Here is a 15,162-nt window from a genome sequence, read left to right as displayed (position 1 = left end):
GGAGGCGGGGCAAAGGTAATTAAATCTCTGTGAGGGTAATTAGGCCTAATTAACCCTTGGAGACGGTAATTAATTAAGATCCGGCGCTAATTAAGAGCAGGACGAGGCGGTTTTGGCGGTTTATTGGCGCGGGGGGAGCCTCCCAGTGCTCCCAGTTCAGCCCAGTAAGCGGCCGTACTCGGCCAGGGCCGAGGATTTCTTCACCCCGTCCCAGATGCGGGCGGCGTAATGGAACCTGGCACCAGTATGGACCAGTATGGACCAGTATGGACCGGTTCGGACCAGTATGGACCGGGTCGGACCAGTATATGTAATATATGCCCTCCCAGTTTATCCCAGTCCCTCCCAGTTTGTACCGGTGCCCCCAAACCCCTCCCAGTTCCCTCCCACTCCCCCCCAAACCCTTCCCAGTTCATCCCAGTCCACCCCAATCCCCTCCCAGTTTATCCCAATCCATTCCCAGTTTATCCCAGTCCCTCCCAGTTCCCACCTAGTCCCCCCCCAACCCTTCCCAGTTTATCCCAGTCCATTCCCAGTTCCTCCCAGTCTCCCCAAACCCCTCCCAGTTTATCCCAGTTCCCTCCCAGTTTATCCCAGTCCCCCCAATCCCTTCCCAGTTTATCCCAGTCCCCCCCAATCCCTTCCCAGTTTATCCCAGTCCATTCCCAGTCCCCCCCAAACCCCGCCCAGTCCATTCCCAGTTTATCCCAGTCCCTCCCCATGCTCCCCAGTCCCCCCCAATCCCCTCCCAGTCCCCTCCCAGTTTATCCCAGTCCATCCCCAGTCCCCTCCCAGTGGCTCCCAGTTTATCCCAGTCCCCCCCAATCCCCTCCCAGTCCATTCCCAGTCCTTCCCAGTCCCCCCCAACCTCCTCCCAGTCCCTCCCAGTTTATCCCAGTCCCCCCAAACCCCTCCCAGTTTATCCCAGTCCATTCCCAGTTCCCTCCCAGTCCCCCCAACCTCCTCCCAGTCCCTCCCAGTTTATCCCAGTCCCCCCCAAACCCCTCCCAGTCCCTCCCAGTTTATCCCAGTCCCCCCCAAACCCCTCCCAGTCCCTCCCAATCCCCTCCCAGTCCCCCCAATCCCCTCCCAGTCCCTCCCAGTTTATCCCAGTCCCCCCCAAACCCCTCCCAGTCCCCCCCACTCCCCCCTAATCCCCTCCCAGTTTATCCCAGTCCATTCCCAGTCCCCCCAATCCCCTCCCAGTCCCTCCCAGTTTATCCCAGTCCCCCCCAAACCCCTCCAAGTTCCCTCCCAGTCCCCCCCAAACCCTTCCCAGTCCCCCCCAAACCCCTCCCAGTTTATCCCAGTCCCTCCCAGTGGCTCCCAGTCTCACCAGTTGCGCTCGGTCAGCAGGCTGTGGGATAACTGGGAGCGGGCGGCCGCCAGGACCCTCCCCCGCAGCCGGGCCAGGAGCCCCCCCAGCCCCCCCCGGCCCCGGAACGGGGGCAGGGCCGGGAACAGCGCCCCTCCCCCACCTGCGGGGCCGCACCGCTACTGGTTTGTACTGGTTTGTACTGGTTTGTACTGGTTTATACTGGGAGGGGGTTTGGGGAGCACGGGGAGGGACTGGGAGGGACTGGGAGGGGGTTTTGGGGGGTCTGGGGTGGGTTTAGAGGGGACTGGGGTATACTGGGAGGGACTGGAGTATACTGGTTTGTACTGGTTTGTACTGGTTTGTACTGGTTTATACTGGGAGGGGGTTTAGGGAGCACGGGGAGGGACTGGGAGTTACTGGGAGGGATTGGGAGGGGGTTTTGGGGGGGCTGGGGTGGGTTTAGAGGGGACTGGAGTATACTGGTTTGTACTGGTTTCTACTGGTTTATACTGGGAGGGGGTTTAGGGAGCAGGGGGAGGGACTGGGAGTTACTGGGAGGGACTGGGAGGGGGTTTGAGGGGCTCTGGGGTGGATTTAGAGCGGACTGGGGTGTACTGGGCTATACTGGGATATACTGGGAGGGGGTTTGGGGGGGGCTGGGGTGGGTTTAGAGCAGACGGGGACATACTGGGCTATACTGGGACATACTGGGAGGGGCTTTGAGGGGGTCTGGGGTGGATTTATAGCAGACTGGGGTGTACTGGGCTATACTGGGATATACTGGGAGGGGGTTTGGGGGGGTCTGGGGTGGGTTTAGAGGGGATTGGGGTGTACTGGGATGCACTGGGCTATACTGGGATATACTGGGAGGGGGTTTGGGGGGGGCTGGGGTGGGTTTAGAGCAGACTGGGACATATTGGGACGTACTGGGCTATACTGGGATATACTGGGAGGGGGTTTGGCAGGGCTCGGGTGGGTTTAAAGGGGACTGGGCTATACTGGGATATACTGGGATATACTGGGAAGGGGCTTGGAGGGGTCTGGGATGGGTTTAGAGAAGATTGGGGTGTACTGGGCTATACTGGGATAAACTGGGAGGGGCTTGGGGGGGTCTGGGGTGGGTTTAGAGGGGATTGGGGTGTACTGGGACATACTGGGATGCACTGGGCTATACTGGGATATACTGGGAGGGGGTTTGGGGGGGTCTGGGGTGGATTTAGAGCAGACTGGGACATACTGGGACATACTGGGGTATACTGGGATATACTGGGAGAGGGTTTGGCAGGGCTCGGGTGGGTTTAAAGGGGACTGGGCTATACTGGGATGCACTGGGATAAACTGGGATATACTGGGATGGACTGGGATATACTGGGAGGGGCTTTGGGGGGGTCTGGGGTGGAATTAGAGTGGACTGGGATGTACTGGGCTATACTGGGATGTACTGGGAAGGGGCTCAGGGGGCACAGGGGCTGTCACTGGGGGTCCCTACTGGTCTGTACTGGTCTGTACTGGTCTCACCTCGGGGCAGGGCGTCCTCGGGCTCCTCCTCCAGGGGGGGCAGCAGGAACAGATTGACCTCGGGCTCGGGGGGGGGCCCGGGGGGCGCCCCGGGGGGGGAGGGGAGGAGCTCCCGCATGGACAGCGAGCCTGGGGGGGGCAAGGGGGGCCAAAATCACCCCAAAATCAACCCAAAATCACCCTGAAATCACCCTGAAATTATCCCAAAAATCACCCCAAAAATCGCCCCAAAGTCACCCCAAAATTATCCCAAAATCACCTCAATATCACCCCAAAAACACCCGGAAATTATCCCAAAAATCACCCCAAAATCACCTCAATATCACCCCAAAATCACTCTGAAGTTATCCCAAAATCACCCCAAAAACACCCCGAAATCACCCTGAAATTATCCCCAAAACACCCCGAAATTATCCCCAAAATCACCTCAAAATCACCCTGAAATTATCCCAAAATTCACCTCAAAATTACCCCAAAATCACCCTGAAATTATCCCAAAATCAACCTGAAATTATCCCAAAAATCACCCCCAAATCACCCTGAAATCACCTCAAAATCACCCCGAAATTATCCCAAAAATCACCCCAAAGTCACCCCAAAATTATCCCAAAATCACCCCAAAATCACGCTGAAATCACCTTGAAATCATCCCGAAATTATCCCAAAATTCACCCCAAAATCACCCCAAAGCCACCTCAAAATTATCCCAAAATCACCCTGAAATCACCCCAAAATTATCCCAAAATTCACCTCAAAATCACCCCAAAATCACCCCAAAGTTATCCCAAAAATCACCTCAATATCACCCCAAAATCACCCTGAAATTATCCCAAAATTCCCCCCAAAATCACCTCAATAACACCCCAAAATCACCCTGAAATTATCCCAAAAATCACCCCAAAATCACCCTGAAATTAACCCAAAAATCACCCAAAATTATCTCAAAATCATCCTGAAATTATCCAAAAAATCACCCCAAAATCACCCCGAAATCACCCTGAAATTATCCCAAAATTCACCCCCAAATCACCCCAAAATCACCCTGAAATTAACCCAAAAATCACCTCAAAATCACCCAGAATTCACCCTGAAATTATCCCCAAATCTCCCCAAATTTCCCCCAAAATCTCATTGATTTTTCCCCAAATCCCCCCAAAATCCATCTGGGACCCCCCAAACCCCCCTGGGACCCCCCCAAAACCCCCCCAAGCCCCCCAAATTCCCCTCAAAATCCTCCCAAATTCTCTCCAAATCCCCCAAATTCCCCTCAAATCCTCCCAAATTCTCTCCAAATCCCCCCCAAAATTCCCAAATTTCCCCCAAATTTTCTCCAAATCTCCCTCAAAAATTCCCAAATCCCCCCAAATCCCCCCCGGGACCCCCCAAAACCCCCCAAATCCTTCCCAAACCCCCCAAATTCCCCCCAAAATCCACCCAAATTTCCCCCAAATTCTCTCCAAATCCCCCTAAAATTCCCAGATTTCCCCCAAATTCTCTCCAAATTTCCCCCAAAATTCCCAAATTCCCCCAAATCCCCCCAAAATCCACCTGGGACCCCCCCAAACCCCCCTGGGACCCCCCAAAATTCCTCCAAACTCCCCCAAATCCCCCAAAATCCTCTCAAATTCTCTCCAAATCCCCCCCAAAATTCCCAAATTTCCCCCAAATTCTCTCCAAATCTCCCCCAAAAATTCCCAAATCCCCCCAAATCCACCCGGGACCCCCCCCAGGACACCCCAAACCCCCCTGGGACCCCCCAAAACCCCCCCAAATCCTTCCCAAGCCCCCCAAATTCCCCTCAAAATCCTCCCAAATTCTCTCCAAATCCCCCAAATTCCCCTCAAATCCTCCCAAAATCCTCCCAAATTCTCTCCAAATCCCCCCAAAATTCCCAGATTTCCCCCAAATTCTCTCCAAATCCCCCCAAAAATTCCCAAATCTCCCCCAAAACCCCCCCAAATCCCTCCGACGCTGCCAAATTTCCCCCCAACATCCTCCGAAATTCTCTCCAAATCCCCCTAAATTTCCCAAATTTTCCCCAAATTTTCTCCAAATCTTCCCAAAAATTCCCAAACTTTCCCAAATCCCCCCCAAAATCCATCTGGGACCCCCTTGGGAGCTCCCAAACCCCCCCCCAAAACCCCCCAAAACCCCTCCAAACCCCCCCCAAATTCCTCCAAAGCCACCGAATTCCCCCCAAAATCCTCCCGAATTCTCTCCAAACCCCCCCCAAAATTCCCAAATTCTCCCCAAATCTCCCCAAAAATTCCCAAATTCCCCCCCAAACCCCCCCCGGGACCCCCCCGTACCGCGGTACTTGAGGCGCGAGTGCGCCATCAGGCGGCCGAGCACGCGCTGCATCTGCCCCACGCGCCGGGGGCAGAAACACTCGGGGGGGGCGCGGGTCTGCACGAACACTGCGGGCACGGGGGGCACCTGTGGGCACACCTGGGCGCACCTGGGGGCACCTACAGGTACCTGGGGGCGCCTGGGGGCACCTACAGGTACCTGTGGGCACACCTGGGGGCAGCTGGGGCACACCTGGGCGCACCTGGGGGCACCTACAGGTACCTGTGGGCACACCTGGGGGCACCTGGGGGCGCCTCAGGGCACCTACAGGTACCTGTGGGCACACCTGGGGGCACCTGGGGGCGCACCTGGGCACTTACAGGTACCTGTGGGCACACCTGGGGGCACCTCAGGGCACCTAGGGGCACACCTGGGGGCACCCGGGGGCACCTGGGGGCAGCTGGGGCACACCTGGGCGCACCTGGGGGCACACCTCGGGGCACCTACAGGTACCTGTGGGCACACCTGGGTGCAGCTGGGGGCGCCTGGGGGCACCTAAAGGTACCTGGGGGCACACCTGGGCGCACCTGGGGGCACCTGGGGGCGCACCTGGGCACCTACAGGTACCTGTGGGCACACCTGGGCGCACCTGGGGGCGCCTCAGGGCACCTACAGGTACCTGTGGGCACACCTGGGGACAGCTGGGGCACACCTGGGCGCACCTGGGGGCGCCTCAGAGCACCTACAGGTACCTGGGGGCACACCTGGGCACACCTGGGGGCACCTGGGGGCACCTGGGCGCACCTGGGGGCACTTCAGAGCACCTGGGTGCACCTACAGGTACCTGTGGGCACACCTGGGGGCACCTCAGGGCACCTAGGGGCACACCTGGGGGCACCCGGGGGCAGCTGGGGCACACCTGGGCGCACCTGGGGGCGCACCTCGGGGCACCTACAGGTACCTGTGGGTACACCTGGGCGCACCTGGGGGCACCTGGGGGCACACCTGGGCACCTACAGGTACCTGTAGGCACACCTGGGGGCACCTGGGGGCACCTGGGGGTGCCTCAGAGCACCTGGGGGCACCTACAGGTACCTGGGGGCACACCTGGCCGCTCCTGGGGGCACCTCAGGGCACCTAGGGGCACACCTGGGAGCAACTACAGGTACCTGGGGGCACCTACAGGTACCCAGGGGCACACCTGGGGGTATCGGGGGGGGGTGGGGCACAGGTCTGCACGAACACTGCGGGCACGGGGGGCACCTGCGAGCACACCTGGGCGCACCTCAGGGCACCTGGGGGCACACCTGGGCGCACCTACAGGTAGCTGGAGGCATCTGCGGGCACACCTTGGGGCACCTCAGGGTACCTACAGGTACATGGGGGCACACCTGGGCGCTCCTGGGGGCACCTACAGGTACCTGGGGGCACACCTGGGAGCACCTGGGGGCACCTCAGAGCACCTGGGGGCACACCTGGGTACACCCACAGGGCAGATCTATAGGGTAAATCCATAGGGCAGATCCGTGGGGCTCACCCAGGTGTGGGTCAGGATCTATGGGGCAGATCTATGGGTCAGGATCTATGGGTCATTTATGGGTCAGGATCTATGGGGCAGATCCATGGGGCAGATCTATGGGGCAGATCCGTGGGGCTCACCCAGGTGTGGGTCAGATCTATGGGGAGGATCTATGGGGCAGATCTATGGGGCTCACCCAGGTGTGGGTCAGGATCTATGGGGCAGATCTGTGGGGCTCACCCAGGTGTGGGTCAGGATCTATGGGGCAGATCTATGGGGCTCACCCAGGTGTGGGTCAGGATCTATGGGGCAGATCTATGGGGCTCACCCAGGTGTGGGTCAGGATCTATGGGGCAGATCTGTGGGGCTCACCCAGGTGTGGGTCAGGATCTATGGGGCAGATCTGTGGGGCTCACCCAGGTGTGGGTCAGGATCTATGGGGCAGATCTATGGGGCTCACCCAGGTGTGGGTCAGATCTATGGGGAGGATCTATGGGGCAGATCTATGGGGCTCACCCAGGTGTGGGTCAGGATCTATGGGGCAGATCTGTGGGGCTCACCCAGGTGTGGGTCAGGATCTATGGGGCAGATCTGTGGGGCTCACCCAGGTGTGGGTCAGGATCTATGGGGCAGATCTGTGGGGCTCACCCAGGTGTGGGTCAGATCTATGGGTCAGGATCTATGGGGCAGATCCGTGGGGCTCACCCAGGTGTGGGTCAGGATCTATGGGGCAGATCTGTGGGGCTCACCCAGGTGTGGGTCAGGATCTATGGGGCAGATCTGTGGGGCTCACCCAGGTGTGGGTCAGGATCTATGGGGCAGATCCGTGGGGCTCACCCAGGTGTGGGTCAGGATCTATGGGGCAGATCTATGGGGCTCACCCAGGTGTGGGTCAGGATCTATGGGGCAGATCCGTGGGGCTCACCCAGGTGTGGGTCAGGATCTATGGGGCAGATCTGTGGGGCTCACCCAGGTGTGGGTCAGGATCTATGGGGCAGATCTATGGGGCTCACCCAGGTGTGGGTCAGGATCTATGGGGCAGATCTATGGGGCTCACCCAGGTGTGGGTCAGGATCTATGGGGCAGATCTGTGGGGCTCACCCAGGTGTGGGTCAGGATCTATGGGGCAGATCTGTGGGGCTCACCCAGGTGTGGGTCAGGATCTATGGGGCAGATCTGTGGGGCTCACCCAGGTGTGGGTCAGGATCTATGGGGCAGATCCGTGGGGCTCACCCAGGTGTGGGTCAGGATCTATGGGGCAGATCTGTGGGGCTCACCCAGGTGTGGGTAATACTCCGAGGGCTCCTCGGCCCCGGCCCCGCTCGAGTCGTGGCTCGGCGACGGCGTCGGCGGCTTCACCATCTCGGCCGTCTGCAGGAACCTGGGGGGCCACGGGCACTTATGGGGCACGGAGGGGCACTTATGGGGCACTCTGGGGCACCCGTGGGGCACTTATGGGGCACCTGTGGGGGACAGAGGGGCACTTTGGGGTGTTTGGGGCAGTTATGGGGCACTTTGGGGCACTTATGGGGCTCTTATGGGGCACGGAGGTGCATACGTGGGGCACTTATGGGGCACCTGTGGGGCACAGAGGGGCACTCATGGGGCAGTTATGGGCCAATTTGGGGCACTTACTTATGGGGCACACGTGGGGCACTTATGGGGCACAGAGGGGCACCCATGGGGTACTTATGGGGCACTTATGGGGCACACAGGCACACGTGGGGCACTTATGGGGCTCTTATGGGGCACAGAGGGGCACACGTGGGGCACTTATGGGGTGGTTTGGGGCACTATGGGGCAGTTATGGGGCACAGAGGGGCACTTGTGGGGCACAGAGGGGCACTCATGGGGCAGTTATGGGGCACTTTGGGGCACTTATGGGGCACACGGGCACACGTGGGGCACAGAGGGGCACTTATGGGGCACAGAGGGGCACTTAGGGGGCACAGAGGGGCACACGTAGGGCACTTATAGGGTGGTTTGGGGCACTTATGGGGCAGTTATGGGGCACTTTGGGGCACGGAGGGGCACTTATGGGGCACAGAGGGGCACTTATGGGGCACGGAGGGGCACTTATGGAGCAGTTATGGGGCACTTTGGGGCACTTATGGGGCACACGGGCACACGTGGGGCACAGAGGGGCTCTTATGGGGCACCCGTGGGGCACTTATGGGGCACAGAGGGGCACCCATGGGGCACATGTGGGGCACCCGTGGGGCACTTAGGGGGCAGTTTGGGGAGGTTTGGGGTAATTTTGGGGTCATTTCTGGGGTCATTTTTGGGTCACTTTAAGGTCAGTTTTGGGGTCACTCACTGGTCCCTCAGTGGTCAGTGGTCACTCAGTGGTCACTCAGGGGTCACTCAGGGTCAGTCACTGGTCACTCATTGGTCAGTGGTCACTCAGTGGTCACTCATTGGTCAGTGGTCACTCACTGGTCAGTGGGCACTCAGTGGTCAGTGGTCACTCAGGGTCACTCAGTGGTCACTCAGTGATCACTCATTGGTCACTAATGGTCACTCATTGGTCAGTGGTCACTCATGGTCAGTGGTCACTCAGTGGTCACTCATTGGTCACTAATGGTCACTCACTGGTCAGTGGTCACTCATGGTCAGTGGTCAGTGGTCACTCACTGGTCAGTGGTCACTCAGTGGTCACTCAGTGGTCACTCAGTGGTCACTAATGGTCACTCACTGGTCAGTGGTCACTCAGTGGTCACTCAGTGGTCACTCATTGGTCACTCTGCTCACCTGTAGAGCCCCAGGTCGGTGAACCAGTCCTGCACCAGCAGCACCACGTGGCACACCGTGAACAGCGGTCAGTGGTCACTCATTGGTCACTAATGGTCACTCAGTGGTCAGTGGTCACTCAGGGGTCACTCAGTGGTCAGTGGTCACTCAGTGGTCACTCAGTGGTCACTCATTGGTCACTCTGCTCACCTGTAGAGCCCCAGGTCGGTGAACCAGTCCTGCACCAGCAGCACCACGTGGCACACGGTGAACAGGAACGCGGCGATCTGCAGCGACTGCGGGGGGGGGGGGGGGGGCGGGGCGCTCATTAGCATAATTAATTACCACAATTAACGCCTCATTAGCATGCGGGCCCCGCCCTCACCTGCGTCTCCACGTAGGCGTGCGGCAGCGCGAACTCGGGCGGAAGCTTCCGGTCGTTGTTGATCAGGTGATCCAGGTGGGCGGGGCTAAGGATGGGCTGGGGGGGCGTGGCCGGGCGGGTGAGGCCACGCCCACTCCGGGTATGGTAATGAGGGCGGGGCGGGGAAAGGGGTTTATGGTAATTAGGGGGGGGTTGGCGGTGGGTGGGGTAATTATGATAATTGGGGTAGTTATGGTAATTAGGATAAGGGTGGTAATTAGGGTGATTAAGGTAATTATGGTAATTGGGGTAATTATGGGTAATTAAATACGATAATTACAGTAATTAGGCTAAAGATGGTAATTAGAGTGATTGAGGTAATTATTGTAATTGGGGTAATTATGGTAATTAGGCTAAGGGTGGTAATTAGAGTGATTGAAGTAATTATAGTAATTGGGGTAATTACGGTGATTAGGGCGATTGAGATAATTATGGTAATTATGGTAATTAGGCTAAAGATGGTAATAAGGGTGATTAAGGTAATTATGGTAATTGGGGTAATTAACTATGGTAATTACAGTAATTAGGCTAAAGAGGGTAATTGGGGTAATTACGGTAATTGGGGTAACTGGTAATTGGGTACTTAAATATGGTAATTATGGTGATTAGGTAATTATGGTAAAGGTGGTAATTGGGCTAACTATGGTAATTAAGGCTAATTAAAGATTGTAATTACAGTAATTAGGCAAAATATGGTAATTAGGGTAATTGGGGTAATTATGGTAATTGAAGTAATTATGGTAATCAGGGGCAATTAAATTTGGTAATTACAGTAATTAGGCTAAAGGTGGTAATTGGGGTAATTATGGTAATTGAGAGTAATCAAAGATGGTAATTACAGTACTTAGGCTAAAGATGATGATTAGGGTAATTGGGGTAATTATGGTAATTGAAGTCATTATGGCAATTAGAGGCAATTAAATATGGTGATTATGGTAATTAGGCTAAATATGGTAATTATAGCAATCGGGGTAATTACTATAATTATGGTAATCAGGGGTAATTAAAGATTGTAATTACAGTAATTAGGCTAAAGATGATGATTTGAGCTATTGGGGTATTTATGGTAATTACAGATAATTAAATATGTTAATTAGGCTAAAGAGGTTAATTTCAGCTCACTTGAGCTAATAATCGCTACTTGCACCGTTATTAGCGCTAATTAAAATCCGACACCGGCCGAGGGGGGCGGAGCTGAGGTTAATTGGCATTAATCAGCGCTAATTAGCGCTAATTACCTGGGTGTCCAGGAAGAGCACGCGCTCCTGCGTGACGAAGAGGTCGATGCCGCCGGTCTGGGCCCCCCCGCGCTCGCGGAGCTCCGGCGGCTGCGGCCGGAACACGAACGAGCTGGGGACCAGTACGGACCAGTATAAACCAGTATGGACCAGTATGGACCGGTATAAACCAGTATGGACCAGTATAAACCAGTACAGACCAGTACAGACCGGTATAAACCAGTACAAACCAGACAGACCAGTATAAACCAGTACGGACCAGTAACCCATCCCAGTTCCCTCAGCTCCGGCGGCTGCAGCCGGAACATGAATGAGCTGGGGACCAGTATAAACCAGTATGGACCAGTACGGACCGGTATAAACCAGTACAAACCAGACAGACCAGTAACCCATCCCAGTTCCCTCAGCTCCGGCGGCTGCGGCCGGAACACGAACGAGCTGGGGACCAGTACGGACCAGTATAAACCAGTATGGACCAGTACGGACCAGTATAGACCAGTACGGACCGGTACAGACCAGTATAAACCAGTATGGACCAGTACGGACCAGTATAGACCAGTACGGACCGGTACAGACCAGTATAAACCAGTATGGACCGTTACAGACCAGTATGGACCAGTATAAACCAGTAAGGACCAGTATGAACAAGTATGGGCCAGTCCTTCCCAGTATATCCCAGTATCCCATCCCCAGTCTGTCTCACTCCCCCCCAGTCTCTTCCCAGTCCCTCCCAGTATAAACCAGTAACCCCAAACCCCCCTTTAACCCTTTCCCAGTCCCTCCCAGTTTAAACCAGTAACCCCAAACCCCCCTTTAACCCTTTCCCAGTCCCTCCCAATCTCACCCAGTCCCTCCCAGTTTATCCCATTTCCCTTCCAATCCCTTCCCAGTCCCTCCCAGTATAAAACAGTGACCCCAGATCTCCTTTTAACCCTTTCCCAGTCCCTCCCAGCCCCTCCCAGTATAAACCAGTAGCCCCAAATCTCCTTTTAACCCCCTCCCAGTCCCTCCCAGTTTGTCCCAGCCCCTCCCAATCCCTTCCCAGTCCCTCCCAGTATAAACCAGTAACCCCGAATCCCCCTTTAACCCCCTCCCAGTCCCTCCCAGTTTATCCCAGTCTCCTCCCAGTCCCTCCCAGTATAAACCAGTAGCCCCAAATCTCCTTTTAACCCCCTCCCAGTCTCTCCCAGTTTGTCCCAGTCCCTCCCAATCCCTTCCCAGCCCCTCCCAGTATAAACCAGTAGCCCCAAATCCCCCTTTAACCCTTTTCCAGCCCCTCCCAGTATCAACCAGTAGCCCCAAATCTCCTTTTAACCCCCTCCCAGTTTATCCCAGCCCCTCCCAGTATAAACCAGTAACCCCGAATCCCCCTTTAACCCCCTCCCAGTGCCTCCCAGTGCTCCCAGTACCGCGGATCCTCCTCGGGCTGGTTCCCGGCCAGCAGCGACATCACCGTGGATTTCCCGGTTCCCTGCAGCCCCAGCGCTCCCACCACCAGCACGTCCGTCTGCTCCAGCAGGAACTGGGACATACTGGGAGTCACTGGGAGCCGCCCGGCCCCGCCCCCGGGCCCCGCCCACCGCGCTGGGCCCCGCCCCCACCTCGAGGGCGCTGTCGCACCAGTTCATCTGCTCGTCCACCAGTTTGATACTGGTTTTCATCTTCTCGGGCGCCGCCAGCCGGGCCTGGGCCTGCGCGGCTGGGGGAGGGGCCAGGGAGGGACACGCCCACTTTAGGGACACGCCCGCACGCCGGAAAACCCCGCCCCGTGCGTTATTAGCGGCCACGCCCACATGAAGGCCACACCCATTGTGCCCGGCCAATCCAGTTGATGCGTCCTTTAGCCCCGCCCATGTTGGCCACGCCCAGTGACCACACCCAGTCATGGCCACACCCCCAGCACAAACCCCGCCCCATTCTCCAGCCAATCCCCTTTAGCCACACCCAGTGACCACACCCACCCATAACCACGCCCACTGCCTCACCGGCCACACCCCACTGCAAGCCACGCCCCTCTCCTTCATCCAATCCCTTTAGCTCCGCCCTCTCAACCACCCCACCCACTTACGCCCCTCCCACACATCCCCACCCGCGACCACGCCCCCCGAAGCCCCGCCCACTCACGGTCCAGCGCAGCGGGCGGGGCCAGGCCCCGGCTGTGCAGTTGATAGACAGGCTGGGTGGGGCGTGGCCCCTCCCTCTCGGTGGGCGGGGCCTGCTGCGGTCCCTCCCCCGCCGTCGCCGAGGCCCCGCCCCCTCCCCGCCCCTCCTCCCCCCGCGCTTTCATCAGCACGATGGGCGGGGCCGGCGCGGGAGGGGGCGGGGCTTGCGCTGGCCCCGCCTTAGGGGCGGCCGGCGGTGGCTGCTGCTGGCCAAAAATGGGAAATGACGTCATGGGGCGTGGCCACGCCGAGTGGGGAGGGGTCAGGCCTGCTTTTTGGAGTGGCCACGCCCCCTTTAATGTGGCCACGCCCCCCCCGGCTCACCCGCTCGGCCGGGGGCTTGGCCAGGATGATCGGGGTCTTCTGCAGGGGCCCCGCTGGCTCCTCCCCCTGCTCCTGTGGGAGGGGCGGGGTCAGCGATGCCACGCCCACCACACCTGCACACAGCCACGCCCACCCAGGTATAGCCCTGCCCCCTCCCAGGCATCCCGTTGTTTATTATAGGGCTCTAGGCCACGCCCACCCTGAGGTGGACATGCCCTTAGATGCCACACCCATCAAACCACGCCCTGTGCAGCTGTCAATCATCCTCAAGCCCCGCCCCTGCCACAATCCGTGCCCCACGCACCTGTCACTCAACTCCAAGCCCCGCCTTCACCTTGCACAGCTGCTGTCAATCATCCCAAACCCCGCCCTCATTCTAGAACCACTATCATCCCTAAGCCCCGCCCCACCATGGCTGTCAATCATCCCAAACCCCGCCCTCATTCCAGAAATGCTGTCAATCATCCCCAAGCCCCGCCCCACCATTGCTGTCAATCATCCCTAAACCCCGCCCTCACCCCATGGAGCTACTGTCAATCATCTCAAGCCCCGCCCTCATTCCAGAGCCACTGTCAATCACCTCCAAGCCCCTCCCTCATCCCACTCAGCGGCTGTCAATCATCTCAAGCCCCGCCCTCATTCCAGAGCCGCTGTCAATCACCCCCAAGCCCCTCCCTCATCCCACTCAGCAGCTGTCAATCACCCCCATGCCCCGCCCTCCCCCACACACCCACTGTCAATCACCTGAAGCCCCGCCCTCACTCCACACACCGTCAATCACCCCAAGCTCCGCCCTCACCCTATGCAGCCGCTGTCAATCACCCCCAAGCCCCGCCCTCACCCCATTCAGCTGCTGTCAATCACCCCACAACCACTGTCAATCATCCCCAAGCCCCGCCCTCACACCAACCGCTGTCAATCACCCCCAAACCCTGCCTTGCCCCCACACACCCGCTGTCAATCAAACCCCAGCTCCGCCCTCTCCCTCCCATTAGCCCCACCCACCCCCAAGCCCCGCCCACCCTCCTCTCGCCGCCTCCTTCCGGTTCCTTCTCGCGGTTCCAGCAGCGGCGCCGCGCGCCGGGGGCGGGGCTCTGCCCGGAGTCCGACATGGCGGCGGCGCCGGGCCGGGCCCCGGAGGCTCCCGGAGGCTCCTGGAAGGTCCCCGGAGAAGCCGCGGAGACTCCCGGAGGTTCCTGAGGGGCTCTCGGAGGGACCTCGGGGATCCCCGGCGGTCCCGGGAAGGTTCGGGAGGGTCCTGGCGGCTCCTGAGGGGGTCCCGGAGGTTCCTGACGGGGTCCCGGGGAGGTTCGGGAGGGTCCCGGAGGTTCCTGAGGGGGTCTCGGAGGGGCCTCAGGGATCCCGGAGGGTCCCGGGGGTTCCTGAGGGGATCCCGGGGGTTCCTGAGGAGGTCCCGGGGAGGTCCCGGAGGGTCCTGAGGGGATCCGGGAGGCCTCGGAGGCTCCCGGAGGCTCCTGAGGGGAGGTTCGGGAGGGTCCCGGGGTGGCCCCGGAAGGTTCCGGAGGTTCCCGGGAGGTTTTTTCGGCGTTCCGGGAGGTTTTTCGGGGTTCCCGGGGGTTCCCGAGCCCTCAGGGCTCCTGAGGCGGTTTCCGGTTCTTCTTCCCGCGCGCGCGCGCGGC

The 15,162-nt window shown here is 58.5% G+C and overlaps 1 protein-coding gene and 1 long non-coding RNA gene across 2 annotated transcripts; one reads left to right on the top strand and one right to left on the bottom strand.

Moving 5' to 3' along the window:
- Window positions 1–106: 106 nt before the first annotated feature.
- SMG9 (SMG9 nonsense mediated mRNA decay factor) lies at window positions 107–15,124 on the bottom strand. Its single transcript, XM_053968666.1, has 13 exons — window positions 14,545–15,124; window positions 13,523–13,594; window positions 13,161–13,404; window positions 12,638–12,735; window positions 12,446–12,558; window positions 11,037–11,148; window positions 9,760–9,855; window positions 9,585–9,670; window positions 7,922–8,025; window positions 5,146–5,253; window positions 2,837–2,965; window positions 1,337–1,478; window positions 107–235 (listed from the first exon to the last, which is right to left on the bottom strand). The coding sequence occupies exons 1-13, from the start codon at window positions 14,632–14,634 to the stop codon at window positions 157–159; spliced, it is 1,473 nt and encodes a 490-aa protein (XP_053824641.1). The 5' UTR covers window positions 14,635–15,124; the 3' UTR covers window positions 107–156.
- Window positions 1,411–9,659, top strand: LOC128802347 (uncharacterized). Its single transcript, XR_008435376.1, has 3 exons — window positions 1,411–1,500; window positions 9,402–9,462; window positions 9,591–9,659. It is a non-coding gene; the product is annotated as an uncharacterized LOC128802347 (long non-coding RNA).
- Window positions 15,125–15,162: the final 38 nt, after the last annotated feature.

Source organism: Vidua chalybeata, chromosome 39, assembly GCF_026979565.1.
Source record: "Vidua chalybeata isolate OUT-0048 chromosome 39, bVidCha1 merged haplotype, whole genome shotgun sequence".
NCBI lineage: Eukaryota > Metazoa > Chordata > Aves > Passeriformes > Viduidae > Vidua > Vidua chalybeata.
This window is presented reverse-complemented; position numbering and strand designations above follow the sequence as displayed.

What these genes read in the sequence shown, in the direction of transcription:
- SMG9 (XM_053968666.1), bottom strand. Translation starts at nt 14,634, where the DNA reads ATGTCGGACTCCGGGCAGAGCCCCGCCCCCGGCGCGCGGCGCCGCTGC. An exon ending in AAGGAGGCGGCGAGAGGAGG is followed by an intron (nt 13,595 to 14,544) that starts GTGGGCGGGGCT and finishes CCCCTCCCACAG; the next exon opens with GAGCAGGGGGAGGAGCCAGC. An exon ending in CTGCTGACCGAGCGCAACTG is followed by an intron (nt 236 to 1,336) that starts GTGAGACTGGGA and finishes TACTGGTGCCAG; the next exon opens with GTTCCATTACGCCGCCCGCA.